We start from the raw sequence: 26234 nt of genomic DNA, 5'->3' as shown, positions 1-26234 counted from the left end.
AAAACTATCTGACTTTTAGAAGACATCTGAAGGCAGCCCTGTTTAGGGAAGTTTTAATGATGTTTTAATGTATTTTTAATATTTTGTTGGAAGCTGCCCAGAGTGGGTGGGGAAACCCAGCCAGATGGGCAGGGTATAAATATATTATTATTATTATTATTATTATTATTATTATTATTATTATTATTATTATTATTATTATTACTGCTGCTCCTGCCACATTCCTAATCTGAGATTGTATGATTTATTTATTTTTTCTTAAAAAGGAGCTGAGGCAAAATTCCTCAGAGGACATTTCCCCCATAAAATTTGGGAGTTGTTTTGTTTGTTTGTTTTACTCACCTCCCTGCACTTCCACAAGAAGGCCACTTTGCAGAAGGGTCTCCAAGTATTCTCCACTATTGCCGTTTCCTCACTACTATCAAAATGCCCTAGAATGAGGCTGGATCCAGGTTGTGGAGGATGCAAAATGGTAGTCAAACTGTGAACACTGTTGCCGTTGATGTGATTTGCATTGGCGCCCACCTCCCTTAGGAAAAGAAAGAAAAATGTTGCGCTATTGCCACTGATGCTAACTTCTCTAACGCTGACAAAATTTGGTGGAATGGTGCCCACAAATTAACTGTTTACAAATAGAGTATAGAATTTCAGGAGGTGATTTATGAACTGCTTTAGGGTGGGGAAAATGCTTGTCCACAAAAGCCATTAAGTGCCCAAATTGGGGGCTTATGGCACAGTGGCACAAAGCGTTTATTGTGCAACATTGCGGCCTTGAGAAATGATCTAATTGTCTTTCCCTTTTTCCCTCCTACACCCCCAAACAACAAATTGGCAGAGAGGTTTGTTTAATTATATAACCGTAGATAGCCTGACTCATAAACAGATCTCTGGAACTGGTTTTATCTTCTCTTATTATGGGTAAACAATAAATTGGACCCAGCTGACACCTTGGTGCTGCTATAAGAGGGGAAAGCACGTGTATTGGCAAAACAAGGTCTTTGTAACAAGCTATGGCCTGTATTCGTGGTTCATGTTAGAAACCAATTGTTTCCCTTTAAAAACATAAAAGTTTAAGAAGCGGCACAGTATGTTAAAAGTTGGTAGTAGGTTAGAAACTATGAACATGTTTCTCTTGGGTGATTCAGTTGTTCTCTGTGTCAAAGCAATATCACATGTATTGCGCTGCCCTGCTAAAGAGAACAGGGTAAGATAAGCAGGTCCTCAGAAGAACATGGCAACTTTAAGAACCGCTGCCTGATGTTGCTTTTTCCACTCCTCTCTCTGCATCAGCAGTGGCTGGTGAGGTAGTGTTGCTCACCTGGCTTCACAACAGGGAAGCTGATAACCAAAAGTGGGAGGGGCAAAGCAGTGGAGAGGTAGGTGTGGTGCAGGTGTGCTTCCCTCTGGCAGCCTAAGCCTCAGCATGCTGCATTTTTTAAAGGTGGGAACAGGCCTTTGATAAGCCCACTTACCAATACATGTGAAGCCTTGCAATGGGTGGCCATGCCAGGCCAACACCATGAGATGCCACATGATTCCCCAGTTGGCATTTGTCACAGACAATGGCCTGGAAAGGTGCAATCTCACCACCACTTACAACCAGGTTAAAGAACCTTTTCCAGGCGGAGAGGCACATTACTTAATGGGCAAACTCCAAACTCTTTTCTTTTCTTTTTGTGGTGCATGCTATTGGTGGGTGGGGCCAGAGGCAAAGTGGCCAGAGCAATGGGTGGGATTCTTGCTTTTGTACAGTAGGCTAGATTTCAGCCACACAGAAGTTAAGAGGCTTCTACACAACCACATATATATCTCCATCCTCCATGCAGGCAAGCCAGAGGCATTATGGCAGGTAAAAGACACAATGTAGCCAGACAAAAGCACTTGTTGGGGAGGTACACAGCAGGACCAATGGAAGATGTGACCAACGGAAGGGCACAGCCAAGGGAAAGTCCCAGGGGTCAGATAGAGAGGTCTGAAGGGCTTAGTTTTGCTCCCAGTCCCTAGGTTCCCTACCCTGCCTTACAGTACAACCCTATGCATGCTTGCAATGGTGGCCAAAATGAATCATAGAATCATTCAGTCCAACCCCCTCCAATGCAGGAATCTTTCACCCAACATGTGGCTCGAACCCACGGCCCTGAAGAAGAAACACATGGGCTGGGGTGGGGGAAGCAAAAACAAAATGAGGGCAGTAACTCATTTCTTTTTAATGCATATGCTAATTTATATGTATAGGTGGGAATTTAGACATTGCCAAAAATTTAAATAGAAATGCAATCCATTTCACTATAGTGAAGGCGGCTGTAATTGGGTTGACTACATGCCTGGTCAAGTCTGTGGGTCCAGATACTGTTGAGGGGCATCTTCCAAGGCCCCTGCTCTCCATTTTAATAGTTTTCTTTAAACCACTACTTAAAAGGCACAAGAACATGTCAAGCCAGTATGTCAGCCCCAACAAAGGCCTGAGCTGTTTGTAAGAAGTATGGAGCGTGATCAGCTGCATGGTTTAAAGAGAAGACCATTTTTACAGAAAGCCACCTGAGGCAGAAGAACATTGTAGCCGATTGCTTTATTGATACTGTATTACGAATGAAAAGTACAATAGGTGCATAATCCGGGCAGTTTGACTCTTGCATATTGAGTGCACACAAGTGAAATATTTCAAGATACATCAACACCCATCCCCCCCTTCCCCACTCCCTCCCCACCATATAAAACTTGAGCAGACAATAATACATATGACAAAAAAACAAGAACATTTTTTTTCTTTTTAAAAAAACAAATACAATTCTTCCCTTCATTTAGTGCAGAGGCAGCTAGGTCCATCACCAAAAGTCTGAGCCTTTGCAAACAGGCAGGATGAAATGGATGAAGCTCTTTATGGGCCAGTAAGACTGTGGAACCAGTTGGGGGAACCAGACTCCCTCCCTCAAGCGCTGTGGCTTTGCACCAGAGGTTGGAAGAAAACAGACCAGTATGTGTTTCAGCAATGTTTGCGTGTCCATTTTTAACCCCCCCCCCCAAAAAAACCCACCAAACACTAGTTTGTAAACGACAAATGCCCCAAGAATCAGTTGTGTTACACCGATAAAGGTATTTTTACATCTAACTCCTAGCGGGTTGTGCTCAGACAGGCTTCTACTATGAAAGAAATAGCCATCCTTGATTTGGTTGCTCTTCAGCAGGGGTCCATTTCCACGATTACCCTTGTAGTGGAAGAGCAACCTCACAAAATCAGTTACACTTTTGCTCACTGCAACAGAAGGCTTGAAGACATCAATACCCATCAACCACTCATTCAAACATTACATGCCTTAGTACAGATTCTGTAGGTCTCTTGGGTCAGCAGGTTGTTGAACAGTGTTGTAAGTTTAGTAGTTCCCAAGGCACCTGGGTGATTCAAACAACCAACCGTGTGTTCCGTAGGGTATACTCAACTATCCCAGTACGTAAACACATTTCCTTTGGTTGCATTGCCACTATCTTTGTATAAAGCAGGCAGACCAAGGCCTATATGTATGTTTACTCGGAAGGAACCAAAGTATGCACACATAGGAGTGAAGCATTAAAGAGAGTGCATGCAAGCCTGGAAAAAGAAAGCACAACAGCCAAGATGCTATATAAGTTTTGATCATGTTCGGGGAAAGTCTTGTCTATATAATACGCAGCTCTACTTCCTGTGCAGAGTTTAGGCTTTGGATCCAATTCAAAGAAATCAATGTGGGCACTCATTCAAAAAATATGCCTCTCTAGAGTATACCGAGATTCTAAACTTCCTGGGATTTATTATCCTGGAATTTGGGCCTAACATGTTGACTGATTGGGCCCAGAATTTACATTTGCTTTGCTTTTTGAAAAGTTTTGGCAAAGTATGATAAAAACGCTTAACTTTACCAGGTACTAAGGTAAATGATTACACAAAGTGGAGGGGAAAGAAATCAACTGTGAGGGGGGCAGTGAACCAGCCTGCAAGACGCAAGTGTTCCAAAGCCAATTTATAAACATACACTTTCCTTCATGGAACATTTACCAGTACGTGTGCCCCTTCACTCAGTGTTGTCTGTTGAGACTCCTCGCCTCCCACCCACAAGTTGACAAGCACTTGAGCATGTATTAACTTTGTGGACATTCCACTGACTTGGACTAATATGCCGTAAGCTCAAAGCATGCACGTACTTAACTGCTTTGCAGTATCTGGGCCTGCTTTGTTAAGAATATTACAGAACTCAGCCCAGACTATATATAAAATTCCTTTTGCTCTTTCCTCACTCTCCAAAAAAAAAAAAATGATCATCCCTGTTCCCTCTGCCAAAGCATACATAGAAAGCTATAAAGGCAGCTTGATTATCTTTGAGTGACTATTTTACTTGTCACCTTTAAAAAAAAAAAAAATCAAAGGGGGACTTTTGGTAAAGAGCTTCTATGAAAGCTTCTCTATTGGAAACTTTTTTAAAAAAAACCTCTTTTGTTTTCCCCACTCCACCCCACCCTACCCCAAAACATTTTATCTGAGCTGTGTATTTCCCCGCTCCTTCGTAAATGATTAAGGAGCATATTTTTTGTGGTTTGCAGTGCCATGGGGAAAAAAAAAATCCCCAAATGCTTCATGGCTCAAGATTGCAAGGTAACAATTTAAAAACTGATAACATTAAAAAAAAAACACCTTACCCTTTCTTTAAAAAATAATAATTCAAGTAATCTTTATGTTCTTTAGATGTAGATATATATATATAAGGCAAAGCAGTTACAGCACTGATAAGATGTTCCCCTTTCTCTATGCAATTTATATGTGGCATTGCTCTTATGGTTCTAGATGAGCCAAGTGATTGACTATAGAACATTTGATTTTTTTTATACCACATTCTCCATACCTCTCCAATTAAGCCTTGAGTTTTGAGCAGATAATTGGGTTTTAAAAGTTCCAGTCCTTGATGCATCAACTCTCCCCTGTCCCTCAGGTCCTATGAGGCAGTGAAGGACAACCCTTCCTTCAAATTGATTAGGTTACCAACTTTCCCTCTGGAGTTTTTGTACTAACCCCTCCCCCCCCCCACAACTTCTCCCTCACTCTAGCAGGGAAAGGGGGAAACTTGGTGCTTTAAGTGGTTGTTATTGCTGTCATTATGGGATGGCGCAAGAGAGCCTTCAGAAGAATTGCACCTTCCCCTTTTGACTGGGAAGAAGGAAGAAGAAGAAGCAGAAGCAAAGATAAGGAGATGGTCAATTGTTTTGAGCTATTTCTCCTAATAAGGCTTGATTGGGCAACAACAAATCTATGCTCTTGCCAAACCTGATAAGATGAGAAGAGTCGCTTTCTGTAAAAAAAATGGCATTGCATCAGAGAGAAGATGGCAGAGGTGGCCAGAAAAGTGATTTAAAACACCTTGGTAGCAGGATGGTGACTCTCAGGCTGCAAAAGCCAAAAATGAGTATACTCTATGTACAATGATTGCTTCCATGGAACAGAATCAGGTAACTCACAAAGCACATGCATATGCCTTTGCACTTGGCATGCTCTGGGTATTAGGGAATGAGTGAAGGACTAAAGAAAAAAATATTTTGATCTAAAATGCATATAGATGTATTATTGTGTTTCTGCATGTGCATGCATTTTGTGTATATGAGTGAAAGACAATTAGCTCATATGGTCATGACCAAGCTATAATTCAGAAGAGAAAAAAAAAAGAACACACTTATCACACTTTCCTAAAACGAAAAGCTAAAAAATTTCAAGTTCAGTATTCGAGATCTTGTCCTTCCCACCCCACCCTCTTCTAATTTTCTGGGTTCGTTTTCCCCTTTTCCAACTTACATTAGCACCATAACAACATTTAAACATTACAATCCCTCTTCAGTTACTACACACACACACACACACACACACACACACACACACACACACACACAAATGGTCCCATTAAAAATAGTGCTTTTTCTGCCAAAAAAAGTTATATATAATATATATCTTATATAGTTCAACTAAATCTGTGGCAAATGTGCAATGCAGACGCCTCCTCCATTAAAGTGAACTTAACGTTCACACACTCTCACTTCATCGGTGATTTTTAAAGGTGCAAGTACATTTGGAATTGTGTAATTTTAAAAAAAGGTAGTGGGCCTCATCATTTCTTCTCTGGCTTTTAAAACGTGGGGGGGAAATGAAGAAGAAGTCTCAAACACATACTGTAGACTTGTGATTTCCAAAGGAAAAAAACCTAGTAGGATGAAAATGAGGCCAAAATTTTAAACCTTCAGATATTCCACTCCAACCCCCCGCCCCAACTTCACTTTTATTGTCAATACAAACATAAACTGGGCTTCTTTCAATATCAATATTTTCTCTTTCTCTGTCTTCATTGGTTGGTAAATAGACTGACAGGCAGTGGCCCAATATTAAATAGTTCAAGTGCCTCAACTGTCCCTTTTAAGTAAAGGCTGAGAATACTGGGTAGGAAAGGAACAAGAACCAGCAAACAAAAAAATACTTAAAAGACAATGCCACAGAAATGTTGTTGCTGCCACCGCCAACGTTGTAATCCTGTTTCTCTTTCTATGTCAGTTGTTTGGTGTTAATGGTGCCCCTTGTGGTTACTCCTTGGTGTGAAAGGGCATTTGCCCTCACCCCTCCACCTTGGTTTGGGAGAGAGAAAAGGGTGAGGCCAGGCCTAGGAAATAAAAAATAAAGAGTCCATTTTGGAAATTGTTCATCACAGTTCACTTCTGGCTGCCCAATGTTTCTGAGGTGGTGGTTTGCGCAACAAGAGGCTTCTGGGTAGGCAGGACAATCAAGGGGCGATGGATCTTTGACTCCTCAGACTCTTGCAGTCCTTCAGTTTGCCATCGATACCGGCGGGCCCGGTGGATGTTGGGAATCCCCCTCTGATGGCGCTGTGAACCTTTCTTCTGCCATATGTCGTATTTTGAGTACCTGGCATGAGAGGGCTTTTGAAAGGGATCCTTAAAGGAAAGCAAGAGGGGGGAGAAATGGAAGTGGAACATCAGTATGCTGAGACAATGAAATGGAGATATCCACAGTTTAAATTCACCCCACTCAATAGCAGCTACAGTCGTACCTTGGTTCTCGAACAGAATGCGTTCCGCGGGTCCATTCGACTCCTGGAACTGTTCAAAAAGCAAGGCACAGCTTCTGATTGGATGCAGGAGCATCCTGCAGCCAATTGGAAGCCGCAGCAGATGCTTGGCTTCCGAAAACCAGAACACTCACTTCCGGTTTTCAGTCATTCAGGAGCTGAAACGTACAATTTCCAAGGTGTTCAGCAACCAAGGTATGACTGTACTTTTTGACTGGTACCCACTGGGACAAAAAGACTGGCAACCTTTGGAAGAGAGCATGAGTGACTGGCACCCTAAACAGGAGAACTCCACATTCGGAAGGCTGCTCAGTAGCATCTCTCCCATGACCTATCAACAAGTGCTCACTGACAGTAAAAATCCTGTGCATGTTTATTTAGAAAAAAAAGCCCGGCTATCTTCATGGCGTATATAAAGTAGGAACAATGATATACACATTTACTTTATATTACTCTTCTTTCCCATCCCCAGCAATTTCTAGATCTGCTTGTGTATAAGACATTATCTGCACCTCACGCAGAGATAAAACCGTTTTGCTGTAACTGCAAAAGCAGCAGATGCTAAAGATACGGGTTCCTGGTTGTCCAATGCTAAAATGCCTCCTGTTACTCAGATAGCATCTTCACATACCTTGTTCAGTGCTGGTAAGGCTACAAGAGAAGATGACGAGAGATCACGCTCCGACTTGACAGATTTTGCGCAGTAAGTTTCCAAAAGATTAAGATCGCAGCTCCGGAAACAGCACTCCTCTACTATGCCACGGTTGAGCCTTCCTCTGTTTCTGCCCACAGGCCTACCTGTAATAGCAGAAATGCCACCTTAAAGTTAGAAAACAAATTGAGAGCATTTACTTATTTGCACATGGCACTTTTTTAAAAAAGCAACCATAACCCTGAAAAGACAGCAGCAAATCCACCACTACATCCCAAGATCCGGCAGTTCATGCCAGCCAAGGCAGAAGCAGTAAATGGTTGGTGCTTGTTTTTGCTACACGAGGTTCAGGCTGGCATGGCTATGGGGCTTGGGGAGCAGGATCTGCAGGGCTTTGGATACAGCAGTTCAAAAGCCACTGGTGTTCTTCCTCCAAGCATCCCGTTCTGGCACTTTCTACTGCCTACTACCAATGAGAACCCCCAGTAGTAGCTTCACATCCAGCTGAGCAAAGCTGTGGACTCTGCCACAGAGACAGCCCCCTCCATTGGTAGCACTCGTCTCCACTGACAGAGGCTGGCAGAGAGGTGGCTATGCACCATCCTACCCCCTTCTCCTCAGTCATCAGCATGGGGTGCATGTTGTGCCCTTGGTTAGTTAAAACAGAAAGGGAGGGAAAGGGGACCATGGTGCTAATCTGTTGTTGTTGTTGTTGTTGTTGTTGTTGTTGTTGTTGTTGTTGTTGTTGTTGTTCTTTAAGAGTGGCCTCACCCAAGTGGTTCACAAAAAATATTTATTTATGAACCACTTTGTGGCCTGAGGCCATCAGGGCCAGAGCAGTGTACAAAATAATGCTACAGACAATCCCACATTTTATAGCAAAGTATTGGCATGCCATAAAAGTGTGGGAAGCTGCAACACAAAGAAACTCGGCTTATTCTCAACCAGTCCTATGTAACTTCAACTCTGCAATGGCTGCTCATCAAGAACTCACTGAACCTCTTTTTGCTGCCTGCTAGAGATAAAAATGACAGCAACGATGACGACAACAACAACAAACAACAACAACAGTTTGGCTCTCAGGGTCCATGGGTTGCATTTAACTTAAGTAGCCAAATATCAGAATGGCCAGACTCCTACAGCTTTAACAGTTGCACAGAAGAGTGAAATTCCCTCTTCTACCCAACTATTAACTGTGTAGGAGCCTGTGTTGGCCCCTGAGGTGAAGCAGAAAATGTCCCCTCCCTACTAAGAAAGAAGGAGTGAGAAAAGATCTACATCATGAGCAATGGGGGCAGGCGGGCTGGGGAATAAAGATCTATATCAGGATCTCCTGCCCCTGTGGATTCTGCCATCTGAGGCAGTGGCCTCACCTTGCCTCATGGGCGAGATAGTCCTGAGGGGGGGGGACCCTTTCCTTGCTTGTCTCTGGGCAATCTCGGGCTGTGTACACATTCCCTTTAACTCTGCAGCCAATGCACTCACTCTGCTGGTTTGTGAAGCTGTGTACATATGACACCAGCCACCAGCCACTTCTGTCCTGTAATTTCTTGAGAAATACTGCATTTTGATGTGTTTCCCTCCAAACCAGCTTCAACTGGATTTGAAAACAGAAGCCACTGGAAGACATTCATGCCCATTCTCTGCTCATTCGTGTGGAAAGAGAGCAGGTGATTTGGAAACACATTCCACCATACTGATGTGTAGATGATGTGCCAATGTGATTTGAAACACAGCAAGAGAAAATGACCTTGCTGGAATTTTGGCTGCTAATGGATATGCAACTTTCAGTGTTCCAGGAAACAAGATCCTTTCATTTCAATGTACAGTACGTTGCATCAACATGCTAGAGTTAAGTGTCTCTTTGCTATCCTGAAGCATACTCAATTCTGTGTCCACTGTTCTGCCGGTCAAAATATAATGTGCATCATGGCATTTCATGAGAAACTCCAGTATGCTTTCTATTACGGGTGTTTGTTTCTGTCTTCCTGGCCTGAAATGAATTAACTTTTCTATATCTGTCATCTGCTATTTTCTCTTTCATGGTTACTGCCAAATATTTCCTAGGATAGGCCACATTATCCAATTATCCTGTTAAATAATTGGACAGGGATTTGACTGTCCAAAATTCAATATATCCTTCCATTCAATGCAAGACTCCCACCCCCACCCCAATAAAGGGGGGGGGGAGCGAGCAAGGATATTATATATCAAAACTATCTCTGCACACCATGAATAAAAGCAATGCGCTTCTAGTGGGGGGGGGGACAACAAATAGCACTGGTTAGTTTGAGCATTCATTCCAGAATGCAGTCATGTATACACACTGTCAGGCGGTGAGTTTCCCAACAGCTTAGTCTGTGATGCAAGAGTCACATGCAGACAACTGTGTGATTCTGCTGCTAACTAGAGAAGATGAAACAAAGCAAGTCTATAGCACGAGCAAACAGTAATAAAAGTACTTGGCAATCATATGTACAACTCTCAGATGTTCAAAGCACACTTGCACCAGTTCATCAATCCTCACAGCTGCCCTGTAAGGTATGCCAGCATTGTCATCTCCACATTGCTGACTCCTTGAGGCTGAGAGAACTCCTCCTTTAAAGCTACCTTGCTGCCAAAATGAGATCTGACCCTGGGCAGTTTATGCTCCACAGCTTAGGCACTAACCCACCCTGCCAGCTCACATCAGAGAGTAGGTGGCTGTCTTCCTTTAAATTGTCCCTTCACCTTTCAGTTGACTCTCCTTCATTATGAAGGCTGCTTTTCTTACTGGAGAGGCGTTACTGGGGCCCCGTACAGAAGGAGGTCCCCCCAGCCAGAGATCACTCAGGCTCAAGCTGGCTGACTTCCAGCAATAAGCTATATTTGGGCCCCTTTGGTCCATTCACTGTCATGCAATCTTTTGAGCTTCCTCTCAGGAAAAGACCCAGGAGGTCACATTCAACAGCACATACAGCCTTTGCATCCTGCACCCACACAGCAGCAGACAACAGACACGGACACAGTGACTAGACACTAATTTGCTGCAGAATCAGAGTCCCCCTTGCCTTCTTGGGGTTTTCGTTTGCCCCAACTCCCACCCCCCACCCCCCAAAAAAACAGGAATTGCAACTAGCCTATGTTGTGTTTGCAATGTTGTTTGGGATTGTATTGCAAATGCACATGTGCATACCAAGGAAGAAGTGGCTTGTGTATGTGCCTGCATATAGGGACTTATGTGCCACACTTCCGAGTAATTGTAAGATCCAGCAAAACCTGTGCCCGCTTTCCTCGCACACCCCCTAACCACCACTTCTGGCTGATCAATCAAGCACCAAGTCAAGCGGAAGAAGACTTTGGGTGTAAACAATCCTCTCTTCCCCTGTCAAAGGAATGTGGGCACCAACAAGTGGGCCTTTGTCAGATGGCTGGGCAGCAGCAGCCATTGTTCCAAACCCCTCCCCCAAAATAGCTTCTCTCCCCCCCCTCTATTTTTCCTAGTATTATTCTGCAGGAGGGGGAGGGGGAGAGAGAGAGAGAGAGAGAGAGAGAGAGAGAGAGAGAGAGAGAGAGAGAGAGAGAGAGAGAGAGAATGTGCTTTGTCAGCATAAGTGACTGGAAAGAGCTAAATTCTTATCAGCTGTTGGAAAAGAAGAAACAGGAGCTGTTGTTTACAGAAATCAGATGCCTCTTCTGTCCTAGTCCACGAAAGAAGATTCAGGTTTCTCTTACCAATTTCTGAGAGGGATTTAATTTTTTGGGTGGGAGTGGAGAGGAATCCCCTCAGAGCTAAAATAATTTATTCCAAGTACCAGCCACTGTTCCACACGCCACACTGGGCTCCTTATCGGGGAAAGGTGGGATATATCAAACATACATGCATACATACATACATCATAGCTGTCAACTTTTCCCTTTTTTAAGGGAAATTCCCTCATTCCGAATAGGATTCCTCACAAGAAAAGGGGAAAGTTGACAGCTATGACATACATACATACATACATACATACATACATACATGCATGAACTGATGTTGGTATATGAAAGCAACAAGAGCTGTTCCTGCTGCAGCATCTCCCTTCATACATTTTTGCAGCAGTTTAAGTGACTAGTTTTGCAAACATTGCGCAAAACAAATACTAATTAGGCTTCTTGTTGAGTATCTGCTTCCTAGCCAGAGAGTATTTTTAGCTCTCTAGCCCCTCTCTCCAGCCCCGCCACCAGCATACCCACCCCCACTAAGAAAGAAATGGTACTTAAAACATCTGAGAGCCAAACTCTCTTAGGGCTCAGTGCAAGCCTGACTTCAATAGGACTATGATGAATTGCCTCAGCTGGGCTCCTGACCTTTGGGGCCTTCGGACATAGTGGTAGATTAAAGAGCCTAAAAAGCAACTTCCCTTCTAAAAATGTTTTCAGAGGAGACTTCAGACCACCTACTACAACATGGGAAGTAGGGGAAGGACATCTTTTGATGCCAGACAGGACAATGAGCCGCGCAGCATTCTTGCTATACAGATTCTGCTAGAGACGATGCTTCCTGTCTAGTTTATGGCAGCAAACACTGGCAGGTCTTTCTGTGCTGAAGTGCTCCAAGTTACCCTCTCTTCCCCTACTGCAGCAGAACACTTGGACATCACTGACTAGCACTCTGTAATTTTCTGTATCCTTGACCATCTCCCCCCACCTTGCCAAAAAAGCTTGTCATTTCTATGATAACTCTAGAATGAACTATATCCAGTTATTAAATCAGGGATCCATGTCCTGATTCAGTTCTAAGAGTTCTGTCTTGGGAGCATATGAAGCAACTGGAGAATGCTTCTGGTTATGTGCTGTGAGCTGTGACCAGTGTGTGAAAGGGTGCAGACTGATGTACCAATATACCATGAGGGGCACCCTCGTTGTTTCCAATATGGTTTTCATCATTCCCAGTGCACCATGAATACAAGAATGCCACAGAAGCATAGAGGTGCAGAAGAATGCAGGGATTCCCACATAGCAACACATTTTTTTAATGCTCTGCGTGACTAAAAAACAAAATGCTTTAAAGTGGCCAGTTTCTCATCAATCACAAATGATCTCACGTGGTGGTTGCAAGAGTGAATGATATACAGGTAAGCAGCACAGCACATTGGTGCTCTGAGAGATAAGCCAACCTATACTGAAGGAACACTTCCACAGACCCCATATCTTGTGCACTGGGGGGACTTGTCCTTGGGCAAGAAAACTCCTTGCTTGCTAAAGACTTCTCATTGGGAAATTAGGTGATGGTTTCAAAAGTACTGTTCACGAATGGTATTATTATTATTGGATTGTATGTGGCTACCTATCAATCTAAGTTTCTGGTGGTAGTGGACACTCTTTGCTGGCAAAACTCTTCTGAAACCAGATAAGCTGTGCTTTTGCTCAAATATAGCTCTGACTCAAAATAGTACAGGGATCTAATCTCAGATAACCCCCAGTCCTGTTTTAGGTTAAGCAGTTTAGCTGCAGCATCCCCCCCCCAAAAAAAGGCATAAAATGTGATGGGATTAAACTTCATGTCCCACAGAACTTCTGCCTCTCCAGTCAACAGCAAACCAATAAAGTTCAATAAAGCAGAGCATCACCACCAGCAGCACTGCTAGGGGTAAACCAAGAGCGGGGATGGAATTGCTTCACGTTTCTTATTTGTTCTATTGGATTTATATACAGTGGTACCTCGGGTTATAGACACTTTGGGTTACAAACGCTTCAGGTTACAGACTCTGCTAACCCGGAAGTAGTACCTCGGGTTAAGAACTTTACCTCAGGATGAGAACAGAAATTGCGTGGTGGCGGTGCGGCAGCAGCGGGAGGCCCCATTAGCTAAAGTGGTACCTCAGGTTAAGAACGGACCTCCGGAACGAATTAAGTTCTTAACCAGAGGTACCACTGTACCACCTTTCTGCCAAGGCAGCTAAGGCCATTTACAACTTTAAAACACTAAAACAAATATGGTATGATGTAAAATGTAGAGTGACTCCAGAGACAGATTTAAGGGAGCGCAACCGATTCAGTTGCACTGAGCACAGAGCTTTGGGGGTGCCACCATTATGATGCCAAATGGAAGGTGAGAGGCTCAGGGTGTGTGAATTTGAGACCCCAAAGTCCACCAGTGGTGACTCGCAGGTCAACCAGGAGCCCATTGTCTGTGTGCTCCCTGGCTTGATCTCCCTCATTTCTGCCTTCCCTCAGGACACATAGGTCTTCAGCAATCGAGGGAAGGAAGGGCCTTTTACAGACCAATGAGCTGTAAGAGGAAAATGAGTGCAGGACAGCTGGAGAACTAATAGCACAGTCCTGTACATGTCTATTCAAAGTCCCACCAAGTTTAATGAGGCTTAGTCCCAGGTCAGTGGGTAAAGGATTTCTTCAACTTTTACATTTTATTCACACACACACACACACACACACACACACACACACACACCAGTTTTGAGGGAAAGACCTGTAACTTACATATGATGAATGCAGGTTCATTAGGGTCACATTGCCCAGTAATAGGAAGATAGCACTGGCCTACCTTATAGGGCTTCTTTTGAGGATGGTTGAGATGGTATTTCATGTATATGTTTTCAAAACTTGAAATACACCACATAAAAACAATGTCAACAAAAGCCATGCATAAAGAATATACTTACTGAAGTAAAAACCCCGGTCTCCGCAGACAAACTGCAGTGTGTCCACCAGCTCTCCCCCACAGAGGGTTTCAGGAGCACCATATGCAGAAACAGAATCCACTGTGTAGGCCAGGAAGGTGAGGGCAAGCAGCAGTATCCTCCTGGAGGTGCACATCTTCTGCACCTAAGAGACACATGTTCAAAGGCATTAAGAATGGATAATATAGAAGGGACCATTCTGTAGCCAAACAGCTATGAAATGCTGAAAACGGAATACAGTAGCAAAATGTGTGTGTGTGTGTGTGTGTGTGTGTGTCTTTGGTCTTTTTTTATTCCAAAAACCAAAGCAATACCAACAAAGCATAGGTAAGTAATATTGTATAATCTGTATTAGTATTAACTCTGCAATCCATATTAAATCATTTACCTGAGGCCTTTCCCACCACACCTTTCCCAAAATTGAGTTCTTCAAGTGCAAAGGAAGAAATGACACCTTGCCTTGCTTTGAGAGCTAATTAATTTCGAGCTCAGGTCCTGAGCATCAAATTGTCACAAGTGACTTTCCAATGTGATAATGTCCTCCCCAATTGTCAGCTATAAAGCAATACCTCTATTGAACAGAGAGGTAGCATAGAGAGAGATCTCTCCGTGGGAATACTGACTCCCATCAGCCCAGCCACCAGGGTGATGGGAGATGGAGTCCAACAACATCTGGCCACAGGTTCCACATTCCTGCCATAAAACATACATTGAAGAAACCAACATAACAAAGCTCACTGCAGCCACTTCAGTTCACCTTGTAAAAACTGAAGCCAGGCAATGAACAAGTTTAGTTGTTTCACTGAAGGACTCAAGGCAGGGCCCCCAAGTCCAGATTCAAGGCAGGCCCCACCTCCACTATACATTTAAAGCAATATCACATCAGTGATATTTAACAGTTATGGCTTCCCCCCAAAAAATAATTTCCTGGGGTGTGTAGTTTGTTAAGGGTGCAGCGAGTGTTAGGAGACCCCGATTTCCCTCACAGAGCTACCATCTCCAGAATACCCTGGAAAGAGGGCAGCTCTGTGAGGGGAATAGGGGTCTTCCATCAACTCTCAGCACCCTTAACAATCTACAATTGTACCTTGGTTGCCAAACACCTTGGAACTCATGTTTTGGCTCCCAAACAATTGAAAACCGGAAGTGAGTGTTCTGGTTTTTGAGCAATTTTCGGAAGCCAAACGTCCAGTGCAGCTTCCAATTGGCTGCAGGACACTCCTGCAACCAATTGAAAGCCGCGTTTTGGTTTTCGAACAGTTTCGGGAGTCAAAACGGACTGCCAGAAAGAACCAAAGTACGGCTGTACTCTTCTCAGGATTATTTGGGGAAAGCCATGACTGTTTCAAGTGGCATGGTACTGCTTTCAATGTATAGTTCAGATGGTGCCCCGGCTAGGATAGAAGTGCTACCTGCATTTCCAAACAAGAGAGTGTAAAAGCTTGTCAGGGTCTTGACCCTGTGGTGGAGGTACACCATACGATAAACATTTGGCTCCCCCCCCCAAAAAAGGCCACAAGTTTCTATGCCAAAAATAAAGGTACTAAAAAAATAAAATATAATTTGTGCCATATAATGACTTTAGAGTCTACTGGTGAGATATACAAATATAAGCAACAACAATATATTGCACCATATCAATAAAATACAAGTATATAACAGCACAAAACAACTGTATTACGATAACTGCACTCATCAAATGTGTTATGAATATCATGATTCACCAAGCATGTGTCAACTGATAAAAGTCTTTGATGGCATACAAGTAAAGAGGGGCATCTCTTTACTTTTGAGTAGGAGCTCTAAAGGGCATAATTATATTTGTGGCATGCTGCAAAAAGTTATTTTGTACAGTTATTTTTTTAAAAAATGACACGATCTGTTGCTCTTTTAAAGTACAACAACACCTGGTAAAAACCAATTCAACAACACCTTGTCCTCAAACAATACTTGGTCATCTATAACAACACGTTGCTCCCCCTGTTCAGTGAAATCGGGGCACCTTCTTTGCCAATCATAAAGTTTCAAAAGTGGGTATTTTGACCTATTGATTTATCAAATATTGCACCCCTAATTGCTAGACTGTTGCTCTGGACAACTTTAAACCAGACTTAACACTGCCTTCAGAGACAGCACTGCTGTTCTTTGGAAAGTCCAGCTAACGTATGGTCATCATTCACAACAGCACAAGGCAGACAGGGTGACCTTTCGTAGAGTTGGAATGAATCCCACCAGTGATCTAGTTCAATCTATTCCTGGCTTAGCCCCAAGCTTTCTAATGTGACCCTAGACAGAGTCCAAGGCCAGCTTTCTATCCATTAATCCATACTACCTATCCTGGATTACCAACTTTCTAGTAATTTACAGTCTACTCAGTCCTCAGTGGAGGAGTCCCACAACGCAGATGCAGGGAAGTAATTGTTGTACTAGGCAGGAACAACACAGTGATGGCCCAAAGGTAGTTTGGTACAGTATATTATTTCAAAACAATTTGATTTGCTCTTAAGTGCCATTTCATAAGATTCACCTTGGAATTAAAAAGCTTAAAATGCTTTGCCCTTTATACCCAGAATAATATTAATATTATCATCATTAATAAATTGGTGTGTGCGTCAACTTGTAGGTCATGAAATCTATTAATGAAAGCAGTCCAAAGTATCTTAGGATCACACAACTAAGCTCCTTGAGGGATAAATATATTTGTGATTATTTTGGTACAGTATGTTAACCTTTGCAGTTCCCCTATTTTGCCTCCAATATAGTCTGGAAGCAGCACAATGAAATAATAGTTTAATACGTGCATGCTACCAACATCTTCTGCCTTTGTTAATGGTTAGCACTGCACTGAATCGAGTCTAAACCAACACCACCTATCAGTTTACAACACATGGTGATTTGATTTTCCTTCATTATTAGAGAGCTGCTGTGATTTGGCATGCAGTACTGCATGCAACCATCTGTGTGATTAAGTGGCCACTCTAAGTGATTTTTGTAAACAGAGAGAGGCTCAGTTTGCTCAAAGCAATTGGTCCAAATCAATGGTATAGATTTAGCCTGTCCTATATTAATTCTGGAAGGTGCAAGTTTTGCAGACGATCCAGGCTTCTAAACAAAGAAATAACCACAACAACCAGTAACAAGGTGTTTGCAATGCACTATTTTAGCGTTTTGTTATATTCACCCATGTTACAGGTATGATTACACTTATCCCCTCCCCCTTCTAGGGATTCCATCTTTCTTAAAGAAAATAAAGGAGATATTGTTGCAAGTAGAGATCTGTGAGCAGGATCTCCTGTGTTGTGATTGTAGCTGTGGAATAGGGGAAGGGTGGTAACTGTGCTGCCAGGGAAGAGAGGGCTTAGGTCTCTGTGCCATTCTCCTGGTTAAGAACAAACCATTGCCCCAATCTGCATCACAGGGCAAAACATATGGGTACCTGTAAGTGCAGCCATCACCAAGGACAGGATTTAGCTTTTGGAGCACCATGTTGCCTTTCCAACTGTCCATGGGAACACACCAGAAGTTCAAATCCTGAGCGTGGCGGTGCGTGCCACAGGTGGGAAGCCAACATGCAAGTGACTTTGTGAACTGGCCAAAATTCAGAGGCTCAGTAGAGGCAGAAATTCTGCCATGTGGTCCCAAACGTCCCAGTGAGCTACAAATAGTGCTCCCTAGCCCTACCTACGCTGCATCAGATGAAGCAAAAGTCCCATCAGCCTACCTGGGCTCATCTTGTAGGCCACATGTGTAGGCCACAGTGTTCCGTTTACTAAGGAGGCTTAAGGACAACCAAAATCCCAGCTCCCGATTAACTTCTGCCTCCTGTTGTTAGTTTAACCACCTTGTCATTGACCCTGGTCACAGTCAGTTGCCCACAAGCGGTTGCTTAATTCTGACAAATTGGCTAAACAAGTGTGTGTGTTTTCCAGGAAGCCTCAAAACTGGAATCCGCGTCTGAAGTTCACAAGTTATTTGGTCGGTGGGAAGGAACCTTGATAAGATACATTGCTTGATAAGATCCATTTCAGGCCCATGGGCATCTCTGCAGACATACATTGTAACCAAGCACACACTGCAGCCTAGTCTATTGGCCAATAGACTATTAGCCGATAGACTATTAGCCAATACAACAGAGTGCTTCTTTCAAGCCTAACTTGGGAGAAGGAAAGACCCTGTGGGCACTAGAGAAGACCCCTGGGCTCACCAGCAGGCACCACTCTGGCCATCCCTGCTCTCTCCCTCCACTCTATGGAGGCATTGCAACAACAGGAGGTAGGTGATGTGTCTCTTCAAATGGCTTGTCATGTCAGCAATGCAGACACCCCCACTCATAACAATATCTTAGCAAAACTCAGAGATAACGGCATAGAAAAATGCAAGTGGGGAGAGACGCAAACCCAAATGAAGTCACCCCCACTTCCTCACTTCTCACCACACATTCTGTCTGCTAGCTTATCTCCACCTTTCTCTTGAAGTGGAATTCAATGGTACCTTTAAATGAGCAGCCAGAGAACTCTTCCATGGTTCAAGATGGCCACATAACCAACTTTCTACTCTATCCTTTGATCCCATGATTAACCTATTCTCTCCTGCCCAAGCCACAGCCCAGGAGCTAATGCAGGCACCTTGAGAGGAGGAAGCAACTGTTCTGTCATCAGCGGCAGTGATTTCAGATAATGTTCAGACTGAAATTAGAATGGCTTCCCCTCACCACAGAACCGATCCATTTTCTATTTGAATAGAATTCCCTCTTCCTCGCAATAGCTGCTTCCCTTCCTCCCCTTAGGCCGAAAGTGAACACACAAGCTACACTTACATTATTCACTTGCTGGTGGTTTCCGTTAGGAGAGCCATTTCTGAAGCATCCTGAAATAAACGCTGCACAAAGAGCAGTATGGTACTTGGTTTGTAACCCAAGCCAGCACCAAAATGGATGCTCTGCGTGATCCCATCCTGTGATCTCTCCTCCCGCATTTAAATGCTGGCTTTTCAGATACAACTCAGCAATGTTCACCTTGGGCAGATTTCCTACCCTTCCCCCCCCCCTTTTCCTTCTTCGCCATCAGAGGCCAATGTAATAGGAGACCAGGCTGAGAACAGCAAGGGAGCAAAAAAAAAAAACCACCCTTGTTTACAGGGTGCTGAACTCCTTGCTCTTTCCCATCCCTAGATGAATCTTCTGCAAACAACCTTGCATCTTTGTGTTTACTCCACAGGAGTCCAGAGACAATGGGGCAGCAGAGATAACAGGGGCTTAGTAGCAGGCTTAAGAGCCAGTGTTGCCATGTGGCTTGCTTGCTGCCAAGCTCTCCTGCTCCTCCCAACAACAACATGCGGACCCTGTGGCTTTCTACAAGTTGCTGGGACTCCATCGTCCATCAGTACCAGCCAGCATGGCCAATGATTAGGGATGCTGGGTGATGTAGGAATGCTGGGTGGTGCTGGGCACCAGGTTATCCACCCCTGCCCTTACGCACTCAGGCCAGAGCCCACACTCCACTCCCTTGGCTGTTTTGGGGAGCAGGTTGGAATCAAGGTAAGCATCTTGGTAAGGGTTCAGCATCAAAGACGAATGGCCACAGCTTGTCAAATGCCTCAGTTAGATATTTCCAACCTTGTGGATTTGTCTCAAGTGGATACACAGGAAAGCCATCAGGTCCGGGCTAATGAAAGGTGGAAATAAACACAGTTAAGTTCCTTCCTGTGTGCCTGAGACCACCTTGAAAGAGAGGGCTGACTCTCCGGAAGGGCATGGGGAGAGAGCAGCGCAGGCCACATGGGAACATTACTCAGTAGTACCTGGATCTCAGAGCAGCTTAATGGTTCTACATGCCAAGCGATTTCTATACAATTTACAGTGCAAACCAATACCTGTTCGCTCAGAAATAAAGCCCATTAGGTTCCATGGGTCTTATTCCCAGAAAAGTGGGCACGGGACCTATATTACTAGCTGTGCATGCCAAAATAACACATCCCTTTGCTTTAAACAAAGCAAAGTGGAGCAAAGGGGACCTGTTTGCCTCATGATTGGTAACACTGTAATACATTCATTTCATTTTAAAATGTAGCAAACGCTCATAAAAGCTGCAACTTTTTTTACCATTATAATTCAGATATATTCAAGAGCTGACTTGCTGAATCTGGTATTTGAAATTGTCCCCCATAATTTAGTTCCACCCCCATTAACATTATACTGGCCTTGTATAATATTAAGGGGCCTACTTAATGTCATGGGCCAGAGAGTGAGTTGTGCCAATTTCCTATACAGTGTTACCTCGGGTTAAGAACTTAATTCGTTCCAGAGGTCAAGATTATCTAGCTTCCCATTGTATGCCTACAGGTGTTTCTCCACCTTTTTAGAGAATAGTTTTTTAGAGAACAGCAATGGCAACCTGCTCCTGTCACACTGGCCTGCTACAGTTACATCTAGTTGCCCCTTACCTCTTGTACCTTTTTGATATTAATTGGTTAGGTGCACACAGGAACTTCAACAAAATGTTGTAGTGCAGGCTGTTCCTGTTTGGATTTCCGGCTCTTCAATTCCAATTTCCCTATAATGTATCTATTTATTTTAAATTCTGATTTAGCTACATAAGGAATAGCACTTGAATAACTGAATTCATTATTATTATTATTATTATTATTATTTGTGTGTGTGTGTGTGTGTGTGTGTGTGTGTCTACACACACTGCCAGTACAGGAAAGAACCTTTCCATGTGTTACAGTAAAAAAGGCAGCTTTGAAACAGAAGTTCATTAGCATGGTAACGATAAAAATAAAAGGCAAGAGGCACAGAGATGTTAACTTTTATTATGTATCCCTGGATTTCAGTATGTTGGAGTGTGGTGTGATAAAGCTCCACAGCAAAGCCACATACGCCAAAAGCATAATATCAGAAATTAGAGGTCTAATTATGTCTGCTGCTTCCATTGGACACTTCTATTCTAGCTTACACATAGCTGTTTTCCTTGTCCCCAGCATCCCAAGTCATAATAGCCTCCAGACAAGTTGGCATGGATGTTATGGCGGTTTCAGGTCATAAATGCCAGGTCCTTTCAGGTCATAGGTGCCATAAATGATCAATGCAGACATATGTGAATACCTATCAGAAGAGGCATCCCCCCTTCACTGGCTAAGGGTGGGAGACAGAGGGCCATCTGTCATGGATGCTCTAGTTGAGATTCCTGCATTGCATGGGGTTGGGCTAGATGACCCTTGGGGGTCCCTTCCAACTCTACAATCAGAAGATTCTATGAACTGTGGCCCTCCAGCTGTTTCCCTTGAGCCTCAGCCATCAGGACCAAATGGTCAGGGTTGAGGTTCAGCAACAGCAAGCAGGCCACAAGGCACCTCCCATTCCTGATATAAGTACTATCTGAAGGGCCTCCTTCAAAATGCCATTTAAACAAACAGGTAGTGCTAAACACAGATTATTATTTTTGCTTTCAGATGCGGAAAGTGTTGGGGGTTGGCTCTCCCTGCACCAACACAAGCTACATATACGTTTTCATTCAACTATATGTAACTCGGTCCTCCCTTGCAACCTCTCTCACACATACCCCTGTAGAACCAAAGCAAACTTCAGCCACCAGAGTCTGATGAGAATGAGTTGTATTCATAGAAACTTGGAATTGTAGAGTTGGAAGGGATCCCAAGGGTCATCTAGTCCAACCCCCTGCAATGCAGGAATCTCAGCTAAATGGACGGATGCTCAAAGTAGTTCCACTTAAATTAATGAGCATGTCTGACTTGAGTCCATTTGTATTCTCGTTAAACTGAGGTCACATCCAAAACATGCCTCTGAAATTCTTTGGTTTTCCACCAAAGAATCCCAGAAACTCTAGTTTGTTAAGGGTGCTAAGAACTGTAGCTCTGGGAAGGGTACCCTACAGCTCCCAGGATTCTTGGGGAGAAGCCACACAAGCTTTAAATGTATGGCATGGATGTGACCTTAGTTGGACACAACCCACAACCAGTCTTCAGTGCATCTTTTCAGGTGGTCCTTTGTTTTAAGACAAGATAGTGGAGAAGGGGACTCAGCTAGTGGAAATGTCCCCCTTCAGCCTCCTGTGCCACGAAGGAGCATCATATTCAGGCACTAAGCCTCAATCTGTGTACATTTACCAATGAAATAAGAGTATTGCTTGAACTTTGGGAAGGGGTAGATTGAGTACATTAAATAAAAACAGGAACAATCTTGCTTAACTTTCTAAAGGCATCTGGCAGGAGACAGGAAAAGGGAGATTTAAAAGTCAGTCTTCACCCAGGTGACTGATCAGTTTCAGTTGCTCAGGTTAACAACTTTCTTTATTTCCTCCCCCCACCCCCTTTCCTTTTCTGCATTTGCTTCCAAAACCTGGTCAATAAGGAAAAAAGGGGGGGGGGATACGTCTCTCCCTTGCAAGCAAAGTCCATGGTGAGCCAGAGTTGACTGGCACGCATTTTGGCCCCAAACAGATTTCGAATTGGCTCTATTTCCTGGCAATTCATAGATAACCCTCCCAAGCCCTGCATGAAGACAAAATTCCCGCCTGTTGAAAGCTTCTTGTTTCACAGTCTCCTCCTCCTCCTCCTCCTCCTCCTCCTCCTCCTCCTCCTCCTCCTCACTTCACCCCTTGACGAAGCAGACTCTTGCCTAGAAAACGTCTTGGCACAATAAGACAGCCAGTCTAAAAGCCGCCACAGCACAGAATTTCAAGATAGTAACAGCAAGTTAAAGCACACAAGTCCCCCTCCGCCCCTACTCCCCGCAGGCAATGCCTCTGTTGTACCCATTCCACAGACAGCTTAAGAAAATATTTGCACCATAAAAGATGAGTGCTTTTTGGCTGCCTGAGACGGCACTGTAAACTCCCCTTGATCTCCCTTGAGCTGCTGTAGATCACTCATCAGGTCAGAAAGAACTATTCTAGTAACAGCCTTCTGTGCAAACCACAGGTAAACAGCTTTTCACTTTAAAGAAAGTTGCAGAGAAGGTGTCTCTTTCTGCAAGAAGCTACGTTGCCACGTTCCCCAATAAAGATTCTGGATATTAGTAAAGGGAAGCCCTTCCCCCCCACACACACACCCCTCAACTCAACTGTCTCCCCTCGAGACAGTATTTTGTGCCATGGCTGGCTAAAATCTCTTGGGGTAGAAAGAAAAAAGAAAAAACCCGAAACCTGAACAACTGTTGACAAACACTAGTGGTGCTAAAGTGGAGCATGAGTTGTAAACAGTCAGAGCGAAGCACCAGCCGCAGGGTTTGAAGCATCGCTCTCTTCTCCCCCTACGACTATCTCAGCTAAAACCACCAATGCAAACCTTCCCCCGCCCACTCCTCCTTTCCTTCTTTTTAAACACTCAGCATTCTAAGCCACAGATTAGGAACCCTGTCAGCGTACTCCTGGCTGAAAGCGGTTCAGACACATCTGCTGGTACAGTTATGTTGAAAACTACAGTTTCCTCAGGTCACCCAAATCCCTCCAGCTCAGCGGAGTGCTAAAACCTTTCCAAGTTTCTCAAAAACAATTACTTCTGGGGAAAGCAGTTGGAAGAAAAGGAGAGGGAATAACAAGAAGAATAATCTATACAAAGCAGAAGGCCATGTGCCAGCAGTTAACTCTCGGTCAGTTTTGGGCTTTACTTTCCAGTTTTCTCCCCACCCCCTCCTTCTCAGTGTTTTCATCCCTCAGAGACCTAACATGCTGTAGTGTGGGTTTAATAAAAAAAAAAGTGAATTTAACTGCCAGGACTAAGGAACTGTGTGTTCTTCATACAAAATGCACAAATCTTCAAACACCCCCCTCCCCACCTCTAAGCAGCTTGAGAAAAGCAGGCAATAATTTTGTAATAATAATACCAGTAATAATAATAGCACGACTTAGTGTTCCGTCCAGCAAACAAGTAGATGACCTTACATGTCCCTGTGCACAGAGTTGCAATCCAGATCTCCAAATCACATGTAGGAGGACTTACGCCTAACTTCATCTAGACACTTCTCCACAGGCAAAATACAAAGGGCACCTTCGGTTCTCCACCCAAAAGGTCCACATACAATCTGAGGACTACCGGCTATTTTTTAATTTCATTGCACCATAATTGCAATTAAGACCTCTGGGATACAAAAAAATGTACCTAGGTTGCTTTTTAAAAAGTAACAACAGCAATAATAATGACAAAGGGCAGAAAACGAGGCGCACAGCTTTTGCAAAACAATTTCTGGCCAGCAGCAACACCTCCATTCATAAAAGTGACGAAGGAGTGGAGGGTTGCCTCCAGTCTCCTTTGACAGATCTAACTCTCCGTTGTGTATTGTGCAGCCCGCGCCTTCCAAGTGAGATTTACCAGCCCCTTCCCCATGAAATTGCCTCCCGTTTCATCGCTCTGGGTATTAACAATCCTGCAGCCCCCAGCCCCTACAGCGCAGGAATGTTCCCGGAGCTGGACGCTTGCAAAAGCTGGAAGAGTGCAAACCTTTGCAAGGAGTCCAAAACAGGGGACTCTGACCCATCCCTCGGGGTCCCTCTAGCGTCACTAGGCCAATATTGCAGAACGGGGGTCTTGGGGTTTGTTTTTCCTGACTGCTCCGCTAACCTGAAGTCTGCCCACCGAAAGTTGTGTGTGTTTGTGCGGTATGGTTGTTTTTTGTTTTTGTTTTTAAAGTATGCAAACTCTCGCTCCGTGCAGCCTGTCCCCTTTGCAGCGCGACCTTTCTGCAAAACGCTTGCACAGCCTTTGCGAGAAGGAGAAAACCGCCACACCAAAAAAAAAAAAAAAAAAAGGTGTGCAAGGCGGCGGGGTGGGGAGACGGACCGCACAACTCCGAAGCAGAGTGCGCAAAGTTGTGGGTGGCCAAAGGAGCCAGGGACTTGGAAAAATGCTCGCGTCCCTCTCGGGAGCCGAGCGCAGAAACTTTTGTGCGTCTTCTCCAAGACGGGCTCCCCATCCCCGGCCGGACTCCAGCTATTGGCTTCTCTTTTTCTGCAATCGGTGTGTCCTTCGGTGAACTCGAGAGCCCACGGAGCGAGAGAAAGAGACGGGGCGCGCAAAAATAAAATAAAAAAGAGCGTCCCGGGGTAAAAACGCACGAATGTGGCAGCTTTGCTCTCGGGGAGAGCTGCTATTCCGAGATGCTGCTGCTGCTCTGCCCTCCGCGCCCTGCACCCTTCCCGCTCGCTGCCCTCCGTCCTCCCGGTTGCTTCGCAAACGAGAGATAAGTCCCGGCTGGTTTGCTTTTCCTCTTACCTTTGAACTGCCACAGCTGCTGCTGCTGCTGCTGCCGCTCTCAACTTCTTGCGTGCAGATTTGGAACAAGGCTGGGTGGCTGTAGCATTCATCCATGTGGTTCCTCTGCTCTCTTGACATCGTGAGGCTGCTTTGCTGGGTTCTCTGGCTGTATTTGGTATAGCAAGTCCCTTTTTAAAAAGAGAAATCTCTGTCTGTCTGCATATATTTAAGAGGTTTCCTTCCCCTCACCACCACCACCTCTCTCTCTGTCTGTCTGTCTGTCTGTCTGCCTGCCTGCCTGTCTTTGCTGCCTCTTTGCTGGGTCTGGTTTCCAGAGGCAGCGCTGGTGGGGTTTCCCAGTAGCAGCTAGAGCCTCAATTAACTGCTCCACAGCTGAGGAGACAGACTGAGAGCGCTCACTGTCCTTTCTTTTATACACCCATCCAATGGGCATGCTCAAACTTCCAGCCATCAAGGTAGCAGCCAATAAAATCGCAGAGGTTATCTAACCCCTCTCATTCGCCCCCCTCCTTTCTTAACCTCCTCCCTTTTAATTTTTTTTAAGCTCTCCTGAGACTCCCATTTGGAAGACAAAAAAAAAAGTTCCAATAGTATGGTTGG

General features: G+C 44.2%; 1 protein-coding gene across 2 annotated transcripts; it reads right to left on the bottom strand.

Annotated features, from left to right (window-relative positions):
- Positions 1–2550: 2550 nt before the first annotated feature.
- IGF2 (insulin like growth factor 2) lies at positions 2551–25897 on the bottom strand. Of its 2 annotated transcripts, none has more exons than XM_033154462.1 (4): positions 25632–25897; positions 14384–14550; positions 7723–7885; positions 2551–6957 (listed from the first exon to the last, which is right to left on the bottom strand). In XM_033154462.1, the coding sequence occupies exons 1-4, from the start codon at positions 25749–25751 to the stop codon at positions 6715–6717; spliced, it is 693 nt and encodes a 230-aa protein (XP_033010353.1). In that variant the 5' UTR covers positions 25752–25897; the 3' UTR covers positions 2551–6714. The 2 variants fall into 2 exon arrangements, with proteins under 2 accessions (XP_033010353.1, XP_033010345.1); XM_033154454.1 differs by having other exon boundaries at positions 7723–7910; positions 14388–14550.
- Positions 25898–26234: the final 337 nt, after the last annotated feature.

This window comes from Lacerta agilis, chromosome 1 (genome assembly GCF_009819535.1).
Source record: "Lacerta agilis isolate rLacAgi1 chromosome 1, rLacAgi1.pri, whole genome shotgun sequence".
Taxonomy (NCBI): Eukaryota; Metazoa; Chordata; class Lepidosauria; order Squamata; family Lacertidae; genus Lacerta; species Lacerta agilis.
Note: the sequence above shows the minus strand (reverse complement) of the source record. Positions and strands in the feature narration are given on the sequence as shown.

Excerpts from the sequence above, each read along its gene's own strand:
- IGF2 (XM_033154454.1), bottom strand. The coding sequence starts at position 25,751 with ATGTCAAGAGAGCAGAGGAACCACATGGATGAATGCTACAGCCACCCA. Across the intron at positions 14,551-25,631 it reads GCAGCTGTGGCAGTTCAAAG|GTGCAGAAGATGTGCACCTC; the intron begins GTAAGAGGAAAA and ends TGTGTCTCTTAG. Across the intron at positions 6,958-7,722 it reads CCTTACCAGCACTGAACAAG|GATCCCTTTCAAAAGCCCTC; the intron begins GTATGTGAAGAT and ends CTTTCCTTTAAG.